This window comes from Solea senegalensis, linkage group LG21 (assembly GCF_019176455.1).
Source record: "Solea senegalensis isolate Sse05_10M linkage group LG21, IFAPA_SoseM_1, whole genome shotgun sequence".
NCBI lineage: Eukaryota > Metazoa > Chordata > Actinopteri > Pleuronectiformes > Soleidae > Solea > Solea senegalensis.
In genome coordinates, this window is record NC_058040.1 from 3,515,946 (window position 1) to 3,541,010 (window position 25,065).

At 40.0% G+C, this 25,065-nt stretch overlaps 1 protein-coding gene and 1 long non-coding RNA gene across 3 annotated transcripts in view; one reads left to right on the forward strand and one right to left on the reverse strand.

The window, feature by feature from the left end:
• The first annotated feature begins 5,651 nt into the window (after positions 1-5,651).
• Positions 5,652-25,065, forward strand: part of pde8b (phosphodiesterase 8B) — a 49,427-nt gene continuing 30,013 nt past the window's right edge. Inside the window, exons 1-2 of one of the 2 annotated variants that reach the window (XM_044012216.1) lie at positions 5,652-6,834; positions 20,741-20,797. In XM_044012216.1, the coding sequence (XP_043868151.1) occupies positions 6,553-6,834; positions 20,741-20,797 (339 nt within the window). In that variant the 5' untranslated portion in view covers positions 5,652-6,552. Of the gene's footprint in view, positions 6,835-20,360; positions 20,638-20,740; positions 20,798-25,065 lie in introns of those variants that run through there. The other variant, XM_044012217.1, reaches the window with a different exon arrangement.
• LOC122758213 lies at positions 11,418-24,312 on the reverse strand. Its single transcript, XR_006358129.1, has 4 exons — positions 23,336-24,312; positions 20,714-20,842; positions 16,078-16,130; positions 11,418-11,824 (listed from the first exon to the last, which is right to left on the reverse strand). It is a non-coding gene; the product is annotated as an uncharacterized LOC122758213 (long non-coding RNA).

Here is a 25,065-nt window from a genome sequence, read left to right on the forward strand (position 1 = left end):
TCTAGAGCTGCAACTAACGATGATTTTCATAATCGATTAATCTGCCGGTTATTTTCTCGAATAATCGATTAATCGTTTGGTCCATAAAATATCAGAAAACCTTAAAAAATGTTGATCAGTGTTCGTCAAACCTGCCAATGATGATGTTCTCAATTTCTTGTTTTGTCCACAAACCAAAATGATTCACTTTTAATGATTTCTTTGTCATCCAGAGCAAAGAAATGAAGAAAATATTCACTTTTAAGATGCTTAAACAATCGGAAATCTTGTTTTAATCATGAAAAAAGCTTCAAACCGATTATTCGATTGTCAAAATAGTTGTCGATTAACTTAGAAATCGATTAATCGATTAATTGTTTCAGCTTTAGATCAGTCACAAATGGAAACTGGTTCTTGCAATTATTATGGCGCTTTTCCACTACAGAGTACTGCCTCGCCTCGCCTCGCCTCGACACGGCTCGACTCTACACAGTTTACTTGGTTTTCCATTAGAATATAGTACATCCTCAACGTATATGCATAGATATATATTTAAGAAAAAAAGGTGATTTTTTTTTTTTTTATTAATTTACAGCTTTGTCTTCGTTTGACTCGTATGACTGACATGAAATCAAATCAAATATTAAATCCAAACACACTACGGTATGAACGTACTTGAGTTGACAGTCTGTGACATTCATTTGTGTAGCTTTTCTTTTAGTGATTTGCTTTAATCACTGTATTTAATTACAGTTTAATCAAGAGCTACTTAAGAATGATATTCATTATGTGCTGGTAGAAAAAAAATTTACTTAATAATGTTTTTGTTTGAAATCCTTTCGGGATTTGGAACATTTGTAATATTGAAATCAAACAAAAGCAATCAAAAACGTCATAGTATAGTATGTCGTCCAAAATCGGTCAAAAAAGTCATAGTATAGTATGTCGTCCAAAATCACACAAAAAAGTCATAGGTTAGTATTACGTATTAAATTAAATGTATCAAACATTTCTGTTAGGTCTTGTGATCCGTTTCAAGTTTGAACCATGTCTCTACATTAAAGTATGACAATAAAAGTATTAGCACGCCATTTCCGATAAAACTGCAAGTTGTGATATAGGATGTTTGGGGTTTTTCTCAAAACTGCGGCACGAGTTACGCGGCAAAATTTTGGGGCGGAAGAAGAATAAGAAGCGGAATAAACGCTGGTGCAATAACAACAGATGCTTGCGCTGCAATGCATTCTAGTGAGAAATCTAGGTTCTCACTTGTATGTCTTGCAGCAGCAGGCGCTAACTATAATTCTCCAGAGGTGGAAGTAACACATGTGCAAGCACTCATGTTACTGTTATGGAGTCACTATTTTGTCACTTATTTTTCAAAGTCAGTCATTTTACCACCTTTGAACATCCATCCGTAATCGAGTAGTATATTTATTTATTTTTCCATCAAAAACGTGGATAGTTCCAAATGTCGGTTAGAATCAAATGCATTGCATTTAAAAACTGGCAAGTCAGATCAAAATCTCATGTATTGCGTCTTAAACAGAAGAGAGTTCGGAGGGAAAAAAATCTTTTGAGCGACAGTGAGGATGGAAATGACTTACCACTTTCTTTCTGACATGATTGATATAAAAACAGAAAAGGCGACTCTTACGTTTTTTGTTTTGAATTTAAAGATGCTATAATATCAAACAAAATGGATGAAGATCATTTAAAAACAACACAAATAGGATATAAGTGCAAAAACAATGATTCCATATCTCCCTCTTATGGCCAAGAATGATAATGAAAATATCAGAGGATGAGACTTGATGTTCTGTGGCAAGTTGTTTTCAAGTAAGCGTTAAAATATAATTCTCCACATGGCACATTTGGCACAGCACTCTTTGTTTTTACAATTTCCTGTACTGAGAACCTTAGGACATTTTATATTTGTCAGTGTGTTTTAATGTATTTCCAAATGTTCAGGGGTGTCAAACTAAAATGACCTGGGGGCCAATGAGGATCTAATCTGTTCAAAAAAGCACAATCTGGAGAAAAAAAGTAAAGAAAAAAACAGCTGTTCAGTAACAGCTGGTTGACAATATGAGAAAATTACAACACAATATTCCATCATGATGATTTTTCACCGAATTTCAAAGTAAAAAGTGTTTGCTTTGATATGGAATGGTGTTTACTTCACAATAGTAACGTATTTATGATATCAAAAACAGAGGAATTTATCTAAAATCAAGTAAATGACAACATGTACAAATGTAATTAAATCACCAAACAAGCTCATATATCTCATATATCTCATTTAATGTGATTTAATGCGATAATCACAACCAAATGTAGTATTATTATTACTATTATAATATTGCTAGCAAACATATTTATTATTTTAACCATAAAATGTCCTGTAACTTAGTGTTTTTGTCAGTTATTTACTGCATGATAAAATTGTGTATTAACAATTTGAAAGTAGAAAAACAAACTGTAGTTGTTGTTTTTTGAACAGTATAAAACATTTTAAAATATAACATTTTGAGTCTTTTTCTCAATGTGACAAAGACACTGATTCGCCGGCTTCTTGCAACAGCGCGAGGGAAATAACTTGACTTGCAACTTCTCAGCTTTCAGAAACCGTTGCAATGTTTCCGTCGCGTAAATACGGTGAATATATATATATAGTATTATATAGTATTTCCAAATGGACAATCGTTTTCCTCTCTTCCTTCCAAGGCATTGAGTACTTTTACTTACTTATACTGTACTGTAACTGTACTTTGACTTTCAATGCTCTCGACACCTCTGCGATTCACAGCATGCAAGTCATTAGCTGATAAGACACATGTTTGCATTATAAGACTGTGAAATCCATTTGTTTTGGGGTTAATCCTCCATTTATCAACTGGCTGTTATGGCTTATCACGAAACTAAAGCAAAACATGTGCTGGGTCTTTATTTATGTCCCTGAAGGGTCATTGTAGAAAAGGGGAAGGTTTAAGCGTCAATAAGTCACAGCTGCCCTGCGTTATGAGTATTCTGTCATCTGGAGTCCAGCAACAGCAAGAAATGGGGACAATGTATTCAGAAAACTGCCAATATTATTTAGTTTTCTGCTTGTGCTGCCTTTAATTTGTCATGTTCATGCATTGATATTTGGCCCGTATATCATATTTGCACACAGGGCCTGATAATATAGTGGAAAGTTAATTTATTTTCATATTGTAATTTTGAATTTGTTATCGTTTCTGTAATAACTTATCTAATATATATAAAAACACACACACAAGCACACATATGTACATGGAGTATATATATATATATATGTATATAAATGTATATATATAGTTTGTGTAGGCTAACACACCTAGTATTTTTAACTTTATGTTCTCTAAAATGTATTATTTTAGAGAAAAGCTCAGTGCAGTGCAGACAGCCATGTAATCGAGGACAGGAAGGTAAAAAGTTTGTCTCACCATTAGATGACGCTATTTCTTACTCAGTGTACCTGTGGTGTGTATGACATCATAGATTCAAACCGTTGTCAGATGAATTCACACGTTACGTCTTATCAGCCCTGCGTGACTCTCTGTGTCTCTCAGTGTAGCGGTTTCGTGTCCTTGTGTCCCCGGTGACATTTGCATGCTGCATACAGGAAGTGGTCTGTTGTTAGCCAAAACAGATGGAGGCAACAGCAACAAGAACAACAACACGTTGCAGTATTCTACTGCTAAAAATCTATATATATATATATATATATATATATTTGTTTTTTTCTTTTAAAAAGTGATGTTTCTGATCCCCGCCCACCTCTGCTCTGCTGATGTATAGACAAACCCGGCGAGCCGTTTGTGTGTTTCGCCATCATCTTCGTGTTTTCATAATTATGCAAGTTGAAGTTTCGAAGGAGCCACTACATGCTTCAAGTCACAGTATTGTGGGTCTTAAAACCATAAACGAAGCCTAATTGGTCAGAGGTAAAGGGAACGGTGGCTCTGCTGATGTGCTTGAATAATGTGTGAATGGCACAGCTTTGTGTATGAAATATTGACTGTGATGCTAATGGTTTAGCAACTGTCTGAGCACATCATCATCATTCAGCTCATTCAGTAACAGACTGAACCATCCACACCAACACAGAGCCACTTAAATGTATTTTATTTTATTTGATACTAGAAATGTGTATCTATCTTTGACCTTTCTAACTCTTAAGCATAATACCTTTCTTGTTTTTCATTTTTATGAAATTTATATTCATATTTCATTTTATTTTTTTCTGGGAACCCTCTGGGACCTCTCCGTAGAACCCTTGGGGTCCCGAGACCTGTTATTGATAAACGTTGTTCAAACTACTACATTAGTTTAAAATAAAAGAAACAACAACAGATAATGGAAATATGACTACACTAGTGCAAGGACAAGAAATGATAACAGAATAAGCCACACCCCTTCCTATATATTTTTCAAGTTATATCATTTCAAATGTCAAGAGGTTATTATGTCCAGTTTTTGTATGTATTGTATATGCATTGTTCCGTGTAGCGGCGTAGCTCACAAAATAGTATCTGTGCTCCAGTTTCTGTGTTGAGAAGTAGCACATCCAGAGAGGCTGGGCTATGGAAATGTGATGATTCTGTCTCTTGGCTCCCAGAAGGTGTAAATCTTTGAGGTTAAAATTCTCCCTTAAGCAGTTTGAGGAGCGTCTACATTCAAATGGCCACAGATGTGTTAGATATTAATGGAAAGAAACATATAAATAAATCAATAAATCAATAAATAAATAAAGCATAGAAATCACACTATCAGAATCTGAAATGTCCCTCGGACCACTTGTTGCCGGTTTGGCCATGGCTGGGCACATATTAATTCAAATTGTAGGCCTAAATTATGATTTTAAAAGTAACTAAGCCGATGACAATGTAATGTAAAATTATAGACTTAAGAAAAACTCCCAAAAGTACGAGTACTCCACAATGAATTACAGTAATGTGAGTAATTATTTACCTCCACCACTGACTAACTCAGTTACTTGATGTTTACATTGTGGTCATTAAGTTGCCCTAGTTAGAACAACTTACGTCATATTTCACAATAACACCACATTGAGTTCATTTACTTTACTTGATAGAGGCGTCTAACATTAGCGAAGTTAGCTTAGCTGACATTACTTTTTCATTGTGAGATCGACAAGTGTTAACCAAAAGTTATCGCGCTGTTGCTGTTGAGAACAAAGTCCCCTCTGTTCATATTTTTGATCCACTTCTGGCGAACATCATGGTCCTCGGCACACCCAGGGAATCGATTTAGACCGTACGGCCACAGACAGGGGCACCCTTCATGAGGCAAAGGTTTGTGTAGTTCAAGTTCAGTTTTTATCCAGATTTGAAGTTTCCCACCGCTGTTGGAGCAGCCGAGAATCGACTTTCTAGACATCATTGTCAAAATGATGGTAAAAATAGAAATGTACACTTCTTATGACAGCTCCCATTCAATCGCGTGTATGCTGGAGGGAGACGCCACCGCAGGAATGGCGGCTTGTTTACTTCCGATACTTCGCCGGATGCGTCTATACACACAGACGCTCCCCGAGTCAGGTCTGAGTGTTGGACAAAGCCCATACAAATGGAGTTTTATCGTTTCTGTTGGCAGAAATCAAACAGAAGCAAAAAATAACAACAACAAAAACAAACGCACCAAAAGTTACATACTACAGCTTTAAAAAAAAGAAGGTGAGAATTGGTTGAGGGCAGTAATTGGTTTGTTGATGAAGCCTCCGTCACTGTGGCAGCATTGTGTCTTAATGTAGCATCGAGTGAGGCCTTTAAAGCCACCTCTGGAGTCAGTGAATGGCCTCTGGGGATATTAGAGGGTCATGATGAATAGAAGTGATATAATAGGAGAGAGAGAGAGAGAGAGATGGACCGTGGCCAGTGATCAGCTGCTGCAGAACAACTAAAGCAGAGACACAGAAGACATGTCTTAAAGCCAGTTTGTCTGCGCTGAATTAAAATGCCAGCATGTCTCTGTAGGATGAGCGCACGAGACACAGAGCCGGATATGAAGCAAAAGAGGATGAAGAAGATGATGATGATGATGATGATGATGAGCAGCAACCGCAGCAGCAGCAGCAGCAGCAACGACCAGGTGGTTTAGTCTATTTATGAATTCTATTCATTCATGAGTGCATCTCCACTGACGTGAAAGACAGTGGTCGCACGTGCTGCTGCAAACACCTTTTGTCCTATAACTGTGATGAGGACGGCGCGCACGAGCCCCGGACAGTAGCGGAGACAGAGGACGGAGCGGGTTTCACGGTGCGCGTGAATTTAAAAAGAAGAAGAAGAAAAAAAAAAGACTTCGTCTGCAGCTCACGCTTCCCTCCCTTCATGTGCTCAGACGGGGGTGAGCGGAGGAGAGAGCGATTCGAGCCCGCAGCCGATGCCCGGAGGAGAGAGGAGTCCGTGTGCAGGCAGCTGTGGACGACAGGAGGGTGGAGGTGGTTCTCTTCTGCTGCCGCTGCCGCTGCTGCAAGTGTCGCTGTTTATTACCAGGGATCGGACTCTCCACTGCTGCTGCTGAGGCATGGGCTGCGCTCCCAGTATCCACGTCTCTCAGAGCGGGGTGATCTACTGCCGGGACTCCGACGAATCCAACTCCCCACACCAGACCACCACCATCTCGCAGGGCACCGCGGCCACGCTGCACGGGCTCTTCATCAAGACCGATGCGGCCGAGACCATCCCCTCCGTCATCACCTACCAGAGCCGACACTCGCGCAACAACTCGCACCGCGAGCGCAAGGAGAACAGCGGCGGACACATCCGCATCGAGGCCGAGACGCAGACGAGCCACACCAGCGTCAAGGTACAGTATGTTTACAGCGCAGAGGGTGAAGCTGCAGGACACTGGCACAGCATCAGCATCACCAGTGTCAGGTAGAGAGGCACAGTCACACGTGAGGAGGCTCCCCGAATGTTTGTTTATTTGTTTGTTTATTATCTGAGGAGGCCCAAGCCAGCTGCTCTAATTACAATTTACTGACAACCACATGCTCATCCAGCCTCCTGTCATTCAGTGTCTTTATTAGAGCCTCTCTGCAGACATTACATACAATAGAATAGATTATTTAAAAAGTCTTCAGTAAACGGACTAATGGTGCTTATATTAATGTAGAGCTTTTCTAGTCTTGATGGACAACCAAACCTGCTTTACACCACAGTTCATTCACCCATTCACACAGCACATCTGGACTAGCGGAACTGGTGATAGAAACCCCAGCCCTCTAGCTGAAAGACGACTCGCTCTACCACTGATCCCACTGTCACCACAACATAGAAGACAACACACAGTGACAAGTGTCAATGTAATAGTGTTTTGATTTGAGTGTAAAAACCGACGAATGGAAACGTCAAATTCAAGAAAGTCTTGAAATATTACGTCAAAGTCACTTTGGGGAGGTTGAAGAGTTGGTGTAACGATAAAAAAGGTTCAGCAGAATCTGCAAAAGTTTTGTATCATATCAGCTGCTTATTCTGCGTTTTGAGAGCCCTAAAAACTATTTTTGGAAAACAGTTCCCAGAGTTAGAAAAAATTCAAACCGCTAACCAATACACAACTTTGGGAGCGCAATCATAGCCCCACCTCTTTGACCCTTAACCCCACAAGACAAGACATCATTCTTCATTTTGTGTTTGGACTTTATACACATCACATAAATGTATGCGCATGCTCCACGTCGTCTTCTCTGTTTTAGATGTATTTCTGTGGCAGCGTCACAGCGCCACATACAGGCCTGGAGTAGAATATTAAAGCGTTCAGAGTTGTTTGTGGGGGTTCTTGAAGTGAGGTCGTGTTTACAGAAACGTTTTAAGAAAGGAAAAGAAAAAAGATTGTGTAGGAAAAGTTCTGTATCCGTGTGGACATGGGTCTAAAAGGCCCCTCCCACTTGTGTGTGGACTATAGGGCTGCAGCGATCATTTGATGAGTGTTTTTTCAATAATTATAACAAGCTTTCTTGTTTTTCAGCTTCTTAAATGTGAATGTTCTCTGGTTTCCTTGCTTCATACAGCAAAGAAATCAGTAAAGCTGAATAAATTAAAAATAAGACAACATTTTCTGACGTTTTCTGGACCACACAAGTACTCGATTAATCGAGGAGACGATTAATCGAGAGAAAGAATCGTTGGTTGCAGCCCTGGTGGAATAATAAGGAGACCACATCATTCCTCCACTTAGTTCAAGAAGCAAATATTACAACAGTAATGAACGGAAGCAGCAACAAAATCAACAGCCCGTGGTGCTCTCCTCTGTTTTTCAGTCAGCAAGTCGCATCTTCTTATTAGGATACTGTCATTATTCAAAAATATTTACAGTACGTATCGATGGTCAGTGTCGTTATTGGTCTGATAATGGTCAAAATCATTAGATATGAAAATCTGACGACTAGTTTGGGAGATGGTCGTTGTTATATCTGCTTTGTTGTCAGACAAGATGTCCAGGCTTGTTTTTCTAGTGTTTTACAATAGTAATGCAATGTATTTGTAATGCCGCAGTACTGCCGCCTTCCTCTTTTCTCCCCTTTAGTTAGTTAAATAAAGTTAAATCAGTAATTTACTGTATTTATTAAACCCTTTCTGGAGCATTGAATACATCTTTATTTGTCATTGTAAGAATAATATAGATTAAAACTCTAAAAATATACACTAAAATCCAAAAATATAAAAAGTAATAATGATGATTTTGGTCTTTCATGGTTTAAGAGTTCAAACATTTTTCCAAAAACATTAGTCTGTGAGTTAGTTATTAAGCTAACCAGTAACAATAATCACTCTTATTTCTCTTATTTACTGTCTTTATTGAACCCTCACAGGAGCCGTTCATGTGCTATAGTTGATTACATGACATGATATATGAACTTCATTGCATTACCTTCATCATATGATATTGGAAAGTGTTTATTAATGGCTAGTATTTTGAAAGAATCCCATTTTCTCATCTTTTAGCAGCGGTTTAACCATCATCATCAAACCACAAACACACGTCTATGTTTCAGTACATTTCAGAGTGTCGGAAGGCCTTTCAGTGAGCCATTAAAGCATTGTTCAAGCATTATAGACCAAATGTGTTGTATAAAGACCAACTCTGCCATTACATGTGTCGAGCTATAGTGCAGGCAGAGTGATACCGCACATACTGACTCTTGTTTATTATCGCTCAGCTCGAGGCAAATGTTCCAAGAAACAGTATCCCCTGTCAAATGAGCAGAAATGTGCATCTAATTGGTTCGTTCTTCAGCGAGCGAGCACTGAAAGTGTACGTCAAAGAGTCTTCTGCGGTTTTTACAACTGGGGGTTTGTCTCTTCGATTGCTTTCATCCCGCCGGACGGTTGTAAGCTGAGAGTTTGTTTTTGCTTGATATAGCTCGGCAAAATGGAGAAGAAAGAAGATTTAGTTTGTGAGAGGCTTATCAAAAGCTGAAACCTGGAGATATTGTCCAATTCAGCGTGACTGGATTTCTCTAGCATGTAAATAGTCAAGCCAAGAAGTCAAAATTAAGTTATTAAGATAAAAGCAACGTCCTTCTGGACATAAAAACAGTCCATTTAAGATCTAGAAAAGGTCAATAATGAAGTTCACCGCACAAAAATCAAGTAATGGTTGATTACATCCAACATGTCATCATATCTAACATCTTGGTTTTAAAACGTTGTTAAAATAGAAGTAATGTCACAGTTCATTGTTTTTTTTTAGTTGGGGGTGGGGGTGTGTGTGTTAGTTGTGTGTGCACATTAATGTCACATTAATTGTGTGCTTTCTGCTCGCTGATGGATCCCTCTCATGAGAGAGAGCATGTGAACAGATACTTCCTTATATTTATAATCGAACCCCAGAGGATATAGCTGTGTTTTGGTAAGAAGTAATGTAGCAGATGATCGTGTCATCAGACCCTCACAACGGATTAACCCATTCACTCCCCTGATGAAGACTTTTCATATGATTTGAATACTTTTTGGCTCTTTGGTTTAAAAAAGAAAAAAAAAAAAAGATTTCTGACACTATTTCTTTTAATAATAGAGTATAACTAATATAATTCTGGAGTCTCTATCAGTCCATTGCTCTTTTCTTTTATTGGCCGGTCTTAGTATGGAGGGAAAATCAGCACAGTATGAGTTGGATTGGATTGAATGAAAATATTTAGTCATCCTAAGAGGAAGCCTCTCATCAAATCAAATCAAATCAAAGGCTACGTTTGCAGTAGCTTAAAGATATTTACGTCCGGCATGATAATACTTTTTATAGTTTTCTGTCATGAGTTTAGGGTGACACAAATAGTGTGTGTGTGTGTGTGTCAGCTGTTCCATTGCTCTCCTACAGTTCCTCTCTGTGTCTGAGGAGTCAGAGAGGATCAATGATACCATTTATTATTAAAACAATCTGCCTTTCCCTGCAGGATCTTGATAATGCGCCATGGTGTTGATAACGCTCCCGTGTGTGTGTCTGTGTGTGGTGGTGTGCATTTTTATATGCACAAGTCATTTGTTTACCCCTCTGGTCAGTGTGGCCGGGGTGTGAACAGTCACATGTGAAGGAGCTGATGCCGGTGGCCTGTACACATATCCCCCCGGGGCCTCTCACACAGTCACCAACTAAGTATACACAGAAGGCGAGCAGCTTCTCAGCATCGCTGCAGCCAGCTCTCGCTCAGACGTAGGCCATAAAAGTTCAGTCAACAACAGCAGCGCGGGTTCTGTGTGCCGAGAGAGACGCGAACGCCTCACCAAGCTTGTCTAAAATAACTCTTTTGCCCCGGAAATAGACTGATATAGACAAGATTTTTTTTTTACCCCAATGAACCTGCTACGCTAAAAAAGGCAATTAACACCGTTGGTCTGTTGGCCTGTGGGTTCTTTTCTTTCACCGCTTTGTCTGCTGCGTGTGAAATGTGATGTCACAAACATACCACAAACACAATGGAGCTTAGTTAAAATGTCACAGTAGGTTTTTTTTTTGTTTTAAGTTAATTAAGCTCCGTCCAAAGTCGTCAAAAACAAAAGTGGTGTGCTTAAACCAGAGGTGTCAAACTGGTGGCCCCCGAAATTGACCACATGTGGCCCAATTACTATCGTCGTTATAATAACATTATTGGCTGTGACGAAGGCTGCCAGCAATATGTTTGCTAGCAATATTTTTATAATACATTTGGTTGTAATTATCACATTATCTATTACTTTAAACATGACATTACACACACACACTACACATGTTGTAGTATTTTAAGTGTCAGTCATTCCATATCAAAACAAGCACATTTACTTTGAAATTCAGTGAAATGTCATCATGAATATCTACAATACAACACCATGAAGGAATATTTTTTCTCTTTTTTGACCAGGTCATTTGAGTTTGACACACACAGCTAACGGCTATGCTAATTCACCCATGTCATGTCGTGTTGGGCCAGAAAAAAAAGGTGTGAAGGGAGTGAAAACCAATCAACTTTCCCAGTGGTATAAAACTCAATTAAACCCCAGATTAAATAGGGTTTTTTTAATCTTCAAACAAGTCCAGCCCTTCAAACTAGGGAGCAGTTTTGTGGAAAGTGTCTTTTAAGGTATTTATTTGTGTATACATGCAAAGCTGCAGTTCTAAGAATTGAAATATTATGATGACAGAGAGAGTATGCTTGTGCCAAAACACTGTATCGTGTACGTTTATGAAGGTTCTCTGTCCTGCACAGGAAAATAAGACCAATGTCTGGTGATTACAATAAACATTCGGTTTAAGATCCATCCATCATCTGTCCGGCTCGCTCTTTGAGATGTTGTTGGGGAGCTGGAGCCGATCCGAGCTGACACTGGGCGAGAGCAAAATCACAGGGTCAGCATTTAAAGACAAACAACATTCACACTCACATTAGAACCTGTGATCAATTTAGAGTCTCCAGTTAATCCTTCAGCATGTCTCTGGAGGGGAATTTGACGAATCACAAAATAATTATAATAAATTAAATAATAATAATTAGAGTAACTTTATCTCCCCTAGTGTCTAAAGTATAGGGCAAATGATCTTATTGGGGATAAATCTGCCTCCTGTGAAAAGTCTGTAGCTGACTTTGCTCGGCCTGTTTACACTAACTTTTTTTAAACGTTGCCGATAATGGTGTTACTTTGAGAGCTCAATATTTTCTGAGTTGGTACTTGGTATAAAAAGTTTGAGAAGCATTTCAAGTGTATCCAAGGCCAAGCTTTACTCACAGTGTCCTTTACTGGACCACATGGTAATTCCTTCAAAGGGTCTGCTGCACTTCTAAGACGTATATTTTGAACAGATAAAAAAAAAAAAAAACTCACAAATGGGGAGAACGTACAAATACCACAAAGAAAGGACTTGACTGAACTGGGATTCAAACAGTAACCATTGTGCTGTGACTGCAGCACCTGGTTCCACGCTGATTCCAGCGCTCTCATTTTGGGAAATAAAAAAAAAAAAGGTGCTCAGATTTTTAAATCCATTAATCATCATCATAAAACAGTCACAATTATGTTACTTTATATATCAGGCCTGAGTTTGCAAACCATATAACCTTTAAGATTCATCAAAAACAAGGCCCGGGCAGCAAACCAGATTAATGGTTATGTACATTTTAGCATGCATAAAAACAGGTGGGTATAAACAGGTGCAGGGCCGCCTGTTGTTTGAGTTGTTTGAACTCATGCCTCAAAGCAAGAATGTTCTCATTTTTGAATCCTGGCCTTGTTTATTCTGTGACCTTGTGAGTTTTCTACAGGTTCTTCACCTTCACCCCACTATCAGAATCAAAGACTTGTCTCATTTGTGTTGGTGTGAATGTGAGTGTGATTTGGTATGTTGGCCCTGTGAGAGGCTGGTGACATCTGGGCCTTCGTTTTCATTGAGGCACCCTTGTTATCAGATTCAAGTGGCCTGTGTTAGACATGCACACGGCTCTTCTTGGGAGAGGACTCCGTGCTGATTTTTAATTTCTATTTTCTAAATAGCAAAATTGACAGTGAAAAACATAGTTTTCTGCTTATTGTGGTTTTCGACCTGCTCTTTTCCATTACTACGTTTAAACATACAGTGTATACAGAGGCAATACAGAGTGTCTTATATCTGTATTTTCAGCACAACGTAGGTAATCTGATGAAAGTGTTTTTTTTCATTTACACCAACTATAGCAACACAGCTGAGCAAAAATGTACTCAAAATGTTTAAAATCGGATTGAATTTGTGTGTGAAATACGTCACAGTTCAGTCACAGCTTGGCTCATTTTTATGAACAAAAAGAAAAGAAAATGCTAACTTTGACTCAACAACACACTAGAAGACGGAAAACACACACACACACACACACACAGGATGTCCATATAAGGAGTTGTTTTTAGAAACACATTGATTTTTATCCCCACAGCAAATTATGATTAGGGTTAGCAGAGGAAAACACAATGGAACTCTATCACAAATCAACATACAAGTGAATCATTTTTTGGGGATTTTGAATAATCCAAAAAAAAGAAACCACAAAATGAATAAATAAGTAAAATAAGATTATATGTATAGTATAACAGCATATACATAGACATACTCATGTATTTGTTGAATATGTCACCTATTTCAAAGTAAAAGCTGTGCAAAGCATTTTGGTTACCTGCCTCCAATTTCTTGCTACGACAAGGCTTTTATTGTGAAATAAATAAATAGAGTTCTGGTACTTACTTGAGTCATCAGGCACATTTAAAGGTATATCATTTATGACCATTTAGATTTGCAAAAGAAAACAAAAGAATGATTGGTTATGTCATTATAGAGCTTATAGATTATGTTTGCAAAGACGTCCGGAGAGCTACTCGGCTCAGCGTGGACAAAGTTGGAGCTTGAATGCGGAAGAGAGGTGTGCGAGAGCGGGAAGCGTCTACCAGACTGTGAAGTGGAAAATAGTTTGGATGTCAGACGGGGAAAACTGTTTACATGCACAGACGTTCCTGGAGGTGTGTGTTTACACGTCTGTTATCACATAAATTAAAGCCCAGTTCAGTCCGTTTGAGTCAAACAGTCTGACGGATCACGGGGATAGAAAGTGTTAGAGTCGGAGCTCATTTTCGCAGTAGTCCGTGAATGTGAAAAAGGGTTAGAAAGAGAGACTTTCATCGACAGCGACTGTAACATAAGCCGTTTACTGTAATGTCCTCCACAGTGGGCTATTATTGGTAGCATGATGATCAAATCTGAAGGTTGTAGCCAAGTAGCCTGCTCACATGACAAAGCTAACCCACGTCAGGATATCAGTTGATCAGTGAGAGCTTATCGTGTCTAAAGGATAAGAAAGATGATAACTGTAGCGGGGTGTGCAGACGGCTGCTGACCTCAAGTCCTTTCAGGCACTACAGAAGGACGCCCGCGCTGCAGATAAGCCGAGGCCTTGTTGCGAGGACTGCGTTTCACGCGAAAACACCAAGGCCCGCCGTAAACAATGACGAATGATACAACGCGATGAAAGACGACTGCTCGGTTGATTTATCTGGCACCGTCCAGAGTAAATCAAGTAACATTTCACTGGTTGAGATACAGATGAAGGTGACATAACGCTCAGGATTAGTGGAAGATTTAGCTCCGCTCCGAAGGCCACGATCACGTCATGCTGCATCATTTTCTGGTTTCTAAACAGTCTGCCGAGGTTCAAAGTAAGAACGGCACACAAGGTCAAGTCTTGATGAGAAATCCAACCCCTCCACCCGCCCCGTCTTTGTCACTTACTCAAAATGATTAGACACCATCCGGCGAGTGTAAACAACTCTTTCTGTTCTCCAGCCGTAATGTAAACGACCTTCTCATCCTCATAGCCTACAATCACTGTAAACAGTGAAAACACCCTCAAAAGAATATGTTAAACATACCGTTACTTTGTTACGTTTATTGTGCGCTGAAGTATAAACTGCACAATTATATGTGCAGTGAAATATCGGAGTGGGCCTCCACAATGAAAGCAATGTTTAATCTGTGTTCTAACAATGTCAATGCAGTATATGCAATGACATGATGTACCTGGGCCCCAGTAAGTGAGTAAGGGTTTATTTATACAATAAAATTCAAAGCTTACATTTCAAAGTGCTGCAGGAAAACAGGCTAAGACAATAGAATTAGACAAAAATGACTCAAAGTGGATGGCAGCTCCGCAGCACGGAAAGCTTTTGGCAAAGAATGGAGAGATCTAAGGCCTTGCACAGATCTGTGCGCACTGATTGCTCAAACCACATTTGTTCCATCTCTCAAAGAGTGAGGTGTTCCTCACTATAGGATGTTGCAGGAGAGATGAAGATGAACTTGGTGGATGGGAGAGGTGCTTGATGATGGCAAGAAGTTCATTAGTGCAATAATGTGACAAATGTGAAATTATTATGACAGATTGTACTAATGAAATGTGATGATAAAGTCTCTGGCATGAGGAGCAGTTAGTAACTCCCTGACCTGGTTTGTGTGTCCCAAGTCTTGATAACGATCCCTAAACCTCCAAAGTGACCCAGTTTTCAACATTCACCATCAAATTGTGCCTATTTACATTACTCTATACATAGTATTAGACTTGTTTCCAGCAAATACACATATGTTTACCATATTCTGACCTAAACCTAATCAGAAAAATCAGGAACAAAGCACCAAATGTAGGTTTTTTGCAGCTCTTTATGCCTGTGTGCTATTTCATTATCCATGTAGTACACACACAGTGTATCCTACATAAATATGCTTTTTTGGTTTCCTGTCTCCATTACATTGGAGATACAGATATATACTGTACAGTTTTCTCCGTGCCCAACTCCAAAGGTCATTGTAGATATTTACATAATATTTTGAATACTCATGTCGCAGCAGCTTTAGATATAAATGTACTTTATTGTGTAAAATAAAAACAACACAAAACAAAAGAGGTAGAGAGGGTGCAAGCACAGATCTAGGCAAGAAGGGAGCAGCCTTTTCAACCTACTGCTTTAGGTAATAGTCAAATGTTGGTGTGTTTGCTGATACTTTATTTTAAAGCCAATATTTGCAAATACTGATAATGTCATGCATCCCTATTAGAGTCTGTTTACATACCTATTAAGCCCAGAGCATAGGCCGTCAAAGTTGGGACTTTGGACAACGTAAATCTGTGGAAAAAGACCAGCAAAGTTATTTTTAACTTAATCATCTTGCGGGCTGTTCATTTCTTCTTTACATTTGTAACCGAGTTGGAGCGTATTGTCTCTGAAGCGGCTGTTTAAGGCCAGGTAGTCGTGCATCAGCCCAGCTTAGTTATGTAAAAGATGCAATATGACGTACTGGTATCAGCAGTCTCTAATAAAGCTGTTTTCTCCATAGCTACGGTGGGTTAGATGACGCTACCATCACTACTGCACTCAAGTCACCACACCACTGCATGGAATGGACCATGTGGTGGAACATTATCCCACATTTGATGGAAACTGTAGGGGTGATATGACAGTGTTGGGGTGGGGGTTGCAGAGCGTAGTTGTCTGGCTTTTCTCTGAGGGGGAGTGATGTTATGTATATATCATTGTATATATTTAGCGCAGTTTGGCTATAGCTTCTGCTACAGTTCAATTTCTAGGTTTTTTTTTTTAGCTTATCTACTGTATGTTGCTTTTATTGCTAATCTACCGAGTGTCTTTGCTGTATGTTTTAAATAGCGTAGATGTACTGTTGCGGTATATACTCATGTTGTGAGCTTATCTGGAAGGTATGTCTTTGTAGTCAAAGAAAATGAGTTCATCCCTCTTCGCTCCACACAAACAACACATTTTCCCATTTTTTTTCAAAGGATCTCCGATTTCAACACACACTCTTCTAAGAGTAGTTGTGAACCAAGCGTGCAAACACCCAATTTCAGCCCCTATCATTCTCTCTCCATATGCATTTATCTCTCAAGTGCTATTGTTTGTGTACTCTGTCCAGCATCTTCCTTCCCCTTCCTGTCTTACAGCAAGGATCTCATCAGCTGTCCTATGACGGCTTCCCCTGACACTTCCTCCATCATCTCCTTCCTCCTCTGTCTGATCTTGCTCCAAACTGTCCCCGGTTTCTGCCGCCTCACCTTCCGCCTCTGTCTCACATCCAGCTGTGTTGTCGTCCCGAAGTCAAACAAGTGCTAAAGTTCTCATGGAGCAAGCGCTCAAGTGGACTGAAAATATTTTGCGTCTTGTGCCACGAGCACACTCACAGAACATTCAGACCCTCAGCGTTGACCCACCAGATGCTCCTTATCTTACTGACTCTGTCGCTGCGTCTGTAGCTCAGCATTCCCCCAGGGCCATCTATCTCTGGGTTGACCTCATTTCGTTGCCCTCACGATTTACAGCAGAAGAACATGAAAGCGATTCCCGGGCGGCTTTGGCTACAGCTGGGATGTGAGGTCCACATGAGTCCAAAAATACAATCCTGCATGTATGTTATCATGACGTACAGATGCGTTGTATCATTTTGGTTTCTTCAGCGTTTCTAATTCTGTAATCCTCTGCAGAGAACCACCTGTCTGACGACGCTGGCGTGCACTTGCACCACAGACTGCATGTAAAAAATGGGCACACCTGCCTGTTTTCCCACTAGATAGAATAGTTTGCTTTGGTACATTACGGTACATGTTTCCATTAGGGATAGTACCAAAATAACCCTAACCATTCCATTCTTTTGCACCCTCACCTTGGTGTACCAGAGTAAAATGATACGGAACAGTCAGGGTGTGGCTAGACCGCCTCCAGACACGTCAGTCAGCGACAGTAAAATGTCACTCCGTTGTGATCTGTGTAAATATCCAGTGGAAGTCGAGGCTTCTTGAGACAAACAGCCACAAACAGGATTAGGACAAAAAGAGCTGCTGCATTGTTGTTGTGTCGTGTTCGATGCCGTGTATTGCTCTGGTACGACATCACGTAAGCCTGACTTAGGGTTTAGCATTCATAACCGTTCTTTACTGTACCAAACCAAACTGTACCATGATGGAAACGCAGCATAATGTAGCTCAGATGTGATTAAAGCCTGGTGTGATCCTTTTGTGGTTAAAGCTTGTTTGGATTTAGGTACTAAAACAACTTTTTGAGGGGTAGAAATCTATAGTTAAGGTTCGGGAACCTTCTTCTGTCTCAAAGTCTGATGTTATCCTCTTACCCCTACTTTAACAACATTACACCTCTTCCTATTTCATTCCTGCCAGGAATCAAGGAGTTGTTTTCAGGTATCAGCTCAAAACTGTATTGCGTCACTTTAAATTAAGTTCATACAATGTGGATTAAGCCTATCAGCTCCACGCGACACTCTCTGTGTTTCTCAGTGTCGCAGTGTTGAGATCTTGCTGTGTCTCCTTGTGACATTCCAGCACGGCACACAGGAAGTGATTTGTTTTATGTCAACACAGCGCGAGTAAAGCGAGACGGCTGCAAACAGGTTGGTTTGAGTGCGACTGAAAACACAAAGAGCGAAGTAGAATTATTGTTCAGCAAACGCTAAGAGAAAAACAGAGGCAGAATAATAACATCAAGCGAGTTACTGCAACTTTAAATGAAGATTAAGCTTTGGATTGAGAGGGAAGTTTCCTCCCACTTTCCTCTGCTGATTGTGACAGTCATTGTCTTCATGGTGGTGAAACTGGACATGTTCTTTTCTTCAGGCCATTCTCTGAAGACACTTGAGATGATTATGCATGGACATTTCTCATAGATCAGCAGTTTCACGCACTGTGTTGCTGCAATGTGACTGGCTGATTAGGTGTACCTAATAAAATGGCCGGTTTTTACTTTTCTTTTAATAATGTGGGTTTACTTTTAGATGAACTGTAATGTATGCAAAGTGTATGTCCAACATCTGTAAACATCCACAGACTGGAAGTGTTTTGTTTGTATTGACATCATCACAGACTGCCTTCCCACACCTTCTTCCTGATCACAGTTATTGTTACGCTTGATTCATTTTGTTCACCACATTTAAATTTACAGGGTAAAAAAGAAAATCTGCACAGGAAATACGACATTCAGCACATTTTAAAGGTCATGCACATTTATGTTCTTTATCAGATTATTCGTATGAGTGTACGGGATTTTTCAATTTATTTTCAGTCAATACAACCACACTCAGGCAGTCTGAGTGACAACGATTCAGTTTTTGATGAAAAATTCAAAAATATCATCTATCTGTGAAAGTTAGAATTTGCTTTTTTGAGCTTTTACACTGGCAAACACCAGTAAAATTCCCTGTTTCAGCTCTACGACCAAATTGTCCACTGACGACATACTGGTTCACAAGGAATAAGGTTTTCAGGTGATATGCTGGTGTAAAAGTATTTATCATACTGCACCAAGATTGAAACAAAATAATATAAAGTAAGTCAGGGGAAGCATCTAAAATCACTATCACTATCCTAAAAGGAGGGATTTTTCTTTCCTCTGAACCATATTTGTTCATATTTCTGACGCAACGCATGAAACCCCAAATGACACAAGTGAGTTTTCTGATGTGGCTCTAAAGGCCCTGGATGACGTCAGCGGTGACGTGGTGGTTTGTGTGCGGGCAGCTGAGGCTGCATGTGGCCTGAGGTACGTCCACCTTGAAGCGTAATCGCCACGGACAAGTGCGGCTGTCATGATGACGTGGCTGAGTCACCGATGTCTTTTATTATTATCTTCTTTTCTCAATGTGTGTACTTTTCTTTGTTATCTCTTTTTAGGACCTTTTTCTGGCATAAACACAGACATGTAGTTAAGTTTAGGGTCAGGCATTAGTTACTGATTGTAAAGTTTAGCAATCACAATTTGGGTTAGGGATAGACTGTCCAAATAAATGGATGCTAATGCAGTGTCCTCAGAGGAATGGCTGCACAGACCCACTTGTGTGTGTGTGTGTGTGTGTTCTTATATTCATGGCCTCTTTAGGGACCTTTTCTGCCACTGACCTCGTCATCCTCATGCTTTAAATTCGGCAGACGTTCAAGGCTCAGGCGTGAACTGTGGTGAGGTTAAAGTTAGGTGTTAACTGGCTATGTTTAAGGTTATAGACGATGCCTTGCCTAAGTTTGTCCAAATCATTGAAAGTCAATGCAGCGTCCTGAGAAACGTAGCTGCACAAACCTGTGTGTGTGTGTGTGCGTATGCTCAAAAGAAGCACATGCATCCAAGTCACTGATTCACACCACGATGACGCATGTGGTTAAAACGCCAGCTGAGGCTGCCTAGACAACACACACACACACACACACACACACACACACACACACACACAACACATTATGTGATGCTCCTGTAGCAGGATTATGCACGTAAACCTGTGAGTTCAGTCTGTGGCTGACTGTTAATACCCTCTAAAGAGGGTTTGCAGTGCACAGCTCTGTTCTGGCCACTAACACCAAGTGTACACATCCATGGCTACAGCAAACGTGTTGCAGTTGGTTGTAAAGACACCATAAGTTTGGACAAGTTTTTTTTTTGTTTTGTTTTTTAAACATCTGCCTTATAAGAGGAGACACTTGTCTTGTTGATGAGGTCATTCGCCTCCCACTGGAAGTCGTAAAGTGGGAGGTTGAGAAAGGAAATGAAAGGTGGTGAAGGGACAGACGGGTCGTGCAAGGAAAAACAATATGTCGATATGATTCTGGAAATCAATGGTAAAATGGTAAGAGTTTTGTGTGCGTGTGTGAGTGAGTGAGTGTGTGTGTGTGTGTTGTGTGTGCTCAGTCCGTGACACTTACTCACACGTCGTCGTCTGTTTCCTGCAGGTTTCAGCGACAGAAGAATGTGTGGGACCGATGAGACTGACCCAAGAGCCCATTCAGGTAAGAGTTGTCACACTTAGTCATGGCTTGGATCTCAGCCGGTTTCTGAGGGAACATGTTGACACATTTAGTTTTAAAGAGCAACAAATGTTATATACTGTATATAACTACTGAAGTTGGACTGAACAACTTAATTAGGATTTTTCTGACAAATCTCACAATTGAGATTGAAGTCAAGCTTTAGTTCAACATTCAGGTTGTTATCATTTTTAAAATGTGAGTCCTTGTTTTGCGCAAAACAAAAATTAGAAGTTTATCTTCTAAAGGCTTCTTGTCTATCCTGTAAAGAACGTCCCCCATGACTTGTTTTGTCTTTTTCCAACTTTATTCATTGAATTTTTGCATAGTGAGCACAATTATAGATCATTCACGAATAAAACTAAAACTACTTTTCTCCAACTGAACTAAATGATAAAAACATTTAAAATCAATAATGTAAATACATAAATAGAAGCAAACCATAACAAAAACAAATCACAGTATGCAATGTTTACAATACAAGGGTTGATTTTAAAATATAAAAGACCAAATTACGGATTGAGTTTGAATCGTTACATTACACAGGCCCGATTCTAAACCTTTATTGAATTGCACTACATTTTTAAATACGGTTTTGAGAGGATGTCGAGTTAATTGCTCCACCGCGAAGAAGGTGCAAGGTGGGGCAGAGTGGACTCTGGGATTGTCTGTTCTCATCCTCCTCTGATTAGGGATTAGGACACGTGCTAGCCCGATTTTCACTTACGCAACAAAAGAAAGTAAGAGCTGAGGTCACCGGCTGATCAAGATGTGAGCGCGGCAAAGCATTCCTCTGTGCTGGGCTGCTTCTACGTCAGGAATCAGCTCCTTTATTAGGTGCCTGTTTACTGCTTTGATTTCGTTTGCCCCGGGTCGAGCTGTGCCTGTTTGCGTTCGGCTCAGTTCCCGCTGCGCTGCGGTGATGTGAGAGGCCTGGCATGCCGCTCATTTTCATACTGAGCTACACGATCCTGCTTCCTCCTCCTCCTCCTCCTCCTCCTTCTTCACCATGCCAAATAACATCACACCAGGAATCTCTGGCAGCACGCAGGCAGGTGAAGGGACCACAGGTTTTTATTAAAAACCCCTTTTTAAGACCTCATCTCATGCTCCATAAAACCCCCCTAAACTTCTTCTGGATCCATGGCCCAGCCTGACCCACTGCTTCAATCCTTCCACAGGAATGGAGTGATGAAAAGAGAGAGAGAGAGCTCTGCAGGAGAGAGTTCTCCTTGACGTTGACCGTTTACTGCCTCGCAAACCTGGAGAATCTCAGCCTTTATTTTTTTCCCAGAAACTTTCCCTCCTCCAGCTTATCACATGATTAATGTGTTTAAAGCAACGCACGTGCTGTATGTTTCCCATGCACATCCCTGCAGTAATTATATAGTCTTTGTCAACTTGAACGCAGCGTTGATTTCGTATAAATATAACTAAAACTAGATCAATTATGCTGTTATTTTAAAACAATTGTTGGCAAAAATACTCTTTTTACTTTTTGGACTGGTGGCTGGACCAAAAGAAAACAATGTAAATGTCAGCTTGATGGATATTCCTGTTTTATTTTTTTTGATGTTCTGTCTTTTCATTGGCTAAATTATTAGTCCAAGAAAGCTTGAAATTAAACTTTATGTCCTAATTCAGCACAGGCATCCAAACAGAAACAGTGTGGGCTTTCCTGTGACGAAATAAGCTGCACTCAAATTCCGCCAGAGCTTTGTTTTGTTTTGTTTTTTCCAAAGACTTCACACAAGAAGTCTGCAACTATAGGGGATTTTCATTAGCGTAATGTGACCGTCTTTATATTTCAATCTCTAATCTCGCATGTACCCGAGATAAGCGATAAGCTAATGCTTTCAAACTAAATGGAAGGGTAAATTGGTACGGGTCAGCTTTTCTCGTCTTAAGCACTTCTCTATCACACACATCACTCACAGCGTGTCTTACCCAAGGATACTTCAGAATCAAACTGTTGGCTGTGTGGTCAGTGGACAGTTCAGACACATCTACTGTGTCTGCCCAGGGACAACAGACAGAAAATAATAGCTTTCCTAAAAACATGGTACATAACACTTCTTTGATATAAGGTTAATAGTCATAGTCATCTTCTGTGGTTAGCTGTAGATGACTCAAGCGATCGCCTACAGCTAACCACGGAGGAAAACAAAGCAAAGAGCAAAGCAGCGATGTTTCAGCGTTCAACTCCTCCAACCCTGTGTCTCCTTATGACACACAGGTTGTATAAAAAGTCGCCTCAAGAAGAATTGACCACAGTATGTCAGATGTTTTTAAAGCCAAAGTTCACGGACATCACAAGCAACACTGGTGTCCAGTGTGTGCTGCGCTTCGTCGTCTGTTTTCATCCAAAAGCGACACCGTTGAGTCCAGTAGAGCCAAGTAGTGCTAGAGTCAGGTTCAGGGTCATCAGCTTTATTGGCTTCTACAGGTTTGTGTTTGTGCACACTCTCTAATGCGAACAAACAATAATGGAGAAGCGGCATTATACTGTATGATGATCACCTCACGTGCAGAGAGGACCGCCTCTGCGGACGTCTGGCTCCTCATTGATGTTGTGTGACTCCAGATTAGTGACAGCTGTCAGACAAAAGAGCCATTTAACATCACAGAAAAACATACTCAAGCAATTCATTCACATGTGAGACCTGAGGAAGAACGGACCTGCAGAATAGAACAAACAATATGGAGGATGAGCTTCTATTTTTAGATTTTGTTTAGAGCGAGGTTTTCATTTACTCCTGGACAAAAAATAATGAAAATGATCTTCATGTACTATCTCTGGAAGCCTCAGTCTGTGTTACACTCCTACACAGATAAAATGCTTTGAGCCAGTTAACCCACTCACACCTCCCAGTGTCCGTCCTGTGTGTGTGTGTGTGTGTGTGTGTGTGTGTGTGCAAACACGGCAGATTAATTCAGTTTATAGCAGATCTCTGGGATAATCCAAGGAGTGACTGTGAAATAAAAAACAAACGTGTTTACTTGAAGTATGTAGTGTTTGTACAAGCATGTATACGTTTGTAAACTGCTCACCCTCCCACTCAAAAGTCCATCGAGTAAATAAGTGTTTGTAGCACTTATTAACTCGATTATCTTGTCCATACTGGACAAGATAACATTTGAACTTCCTGGTGAATCAGCAGGGGATCACCAGCTCCTGTGTACTGGTGATGTGTAATGTGTTGTCCATTTTCCTCTAAATGGGAACCTCATTTACAAAGCTGACATCATGTTCTGTTGAAGACCGAGATCAGGGGTGTAAAACTCTGAGTGTCTCGTGTGGTCAGCAGTGGGCCGGACCAGAGAAACAACTGTTAAGAAGCAGGTCGGCAATATGAACTTAAAATTATAACCCAGTATGTCGTCATGATATCGCAATAAAGAGGATGATCATGAAGATATTTCACATAAATTCAAGGTAAACGTGTTGTTGATATGGAATAATGTATACTTCATAATACAAAAACATATATATGATGCAAAATAACACACATGGACATATATGTATTTATTAGTGCTGGGCCGTTAACGGCGTTAACGTGCTGCGTTAACGCGAGACTCTTATCGCGCGATAAGAAAATTATCGCCGTTAATCTATTCTCAAAGTTGGGTCTGGGACCTGGGTCCACATAGTGAGCAAGCTATGAATTTCACTTTGATATGTTAGCGCGGATGTATACCTGGCCCAGAAGGCTCTGACCTGGCTGAGCGCGGATGTAGGTAACGTTACGTTATGTAATTTATTGTCATTTTTTGTTTTATAACGGTCTATGTAATTTACCACGGTGAAAATGGTTTCAGGTTGGATATCCAACCGTCGCGTCCGACAACTGTCTGAATGAATATCCAACCTGAAACTAACTTCACGCGGTATAGCTTTAGCTAACGTTATCAACGTTTTGCTGATTAGTTGCTGATAGTTGCCTACTACTACTAGCAATCTTACTCTGATATACTTTTTCTGTCCTACTCCTAATGTTAGGTGTGATGAAAACAGAGGAGCGCCACTTAGCAGAAGAAGAATTCAAATGAGCCATTTTAATCTAGATTAATCTAGATTAACTCCAAGATTGCAGTGAGATTAATCTAGATTAAAAAAATTAATCTATGCCCAGCTCTAGTATTTATACACAGTATATATGTACATTTACATATATATATGTATAATGTAATAATGTAATGTTGAATGTAATACATTTGATCATGTGATAATTACAACCAAATATGTTATT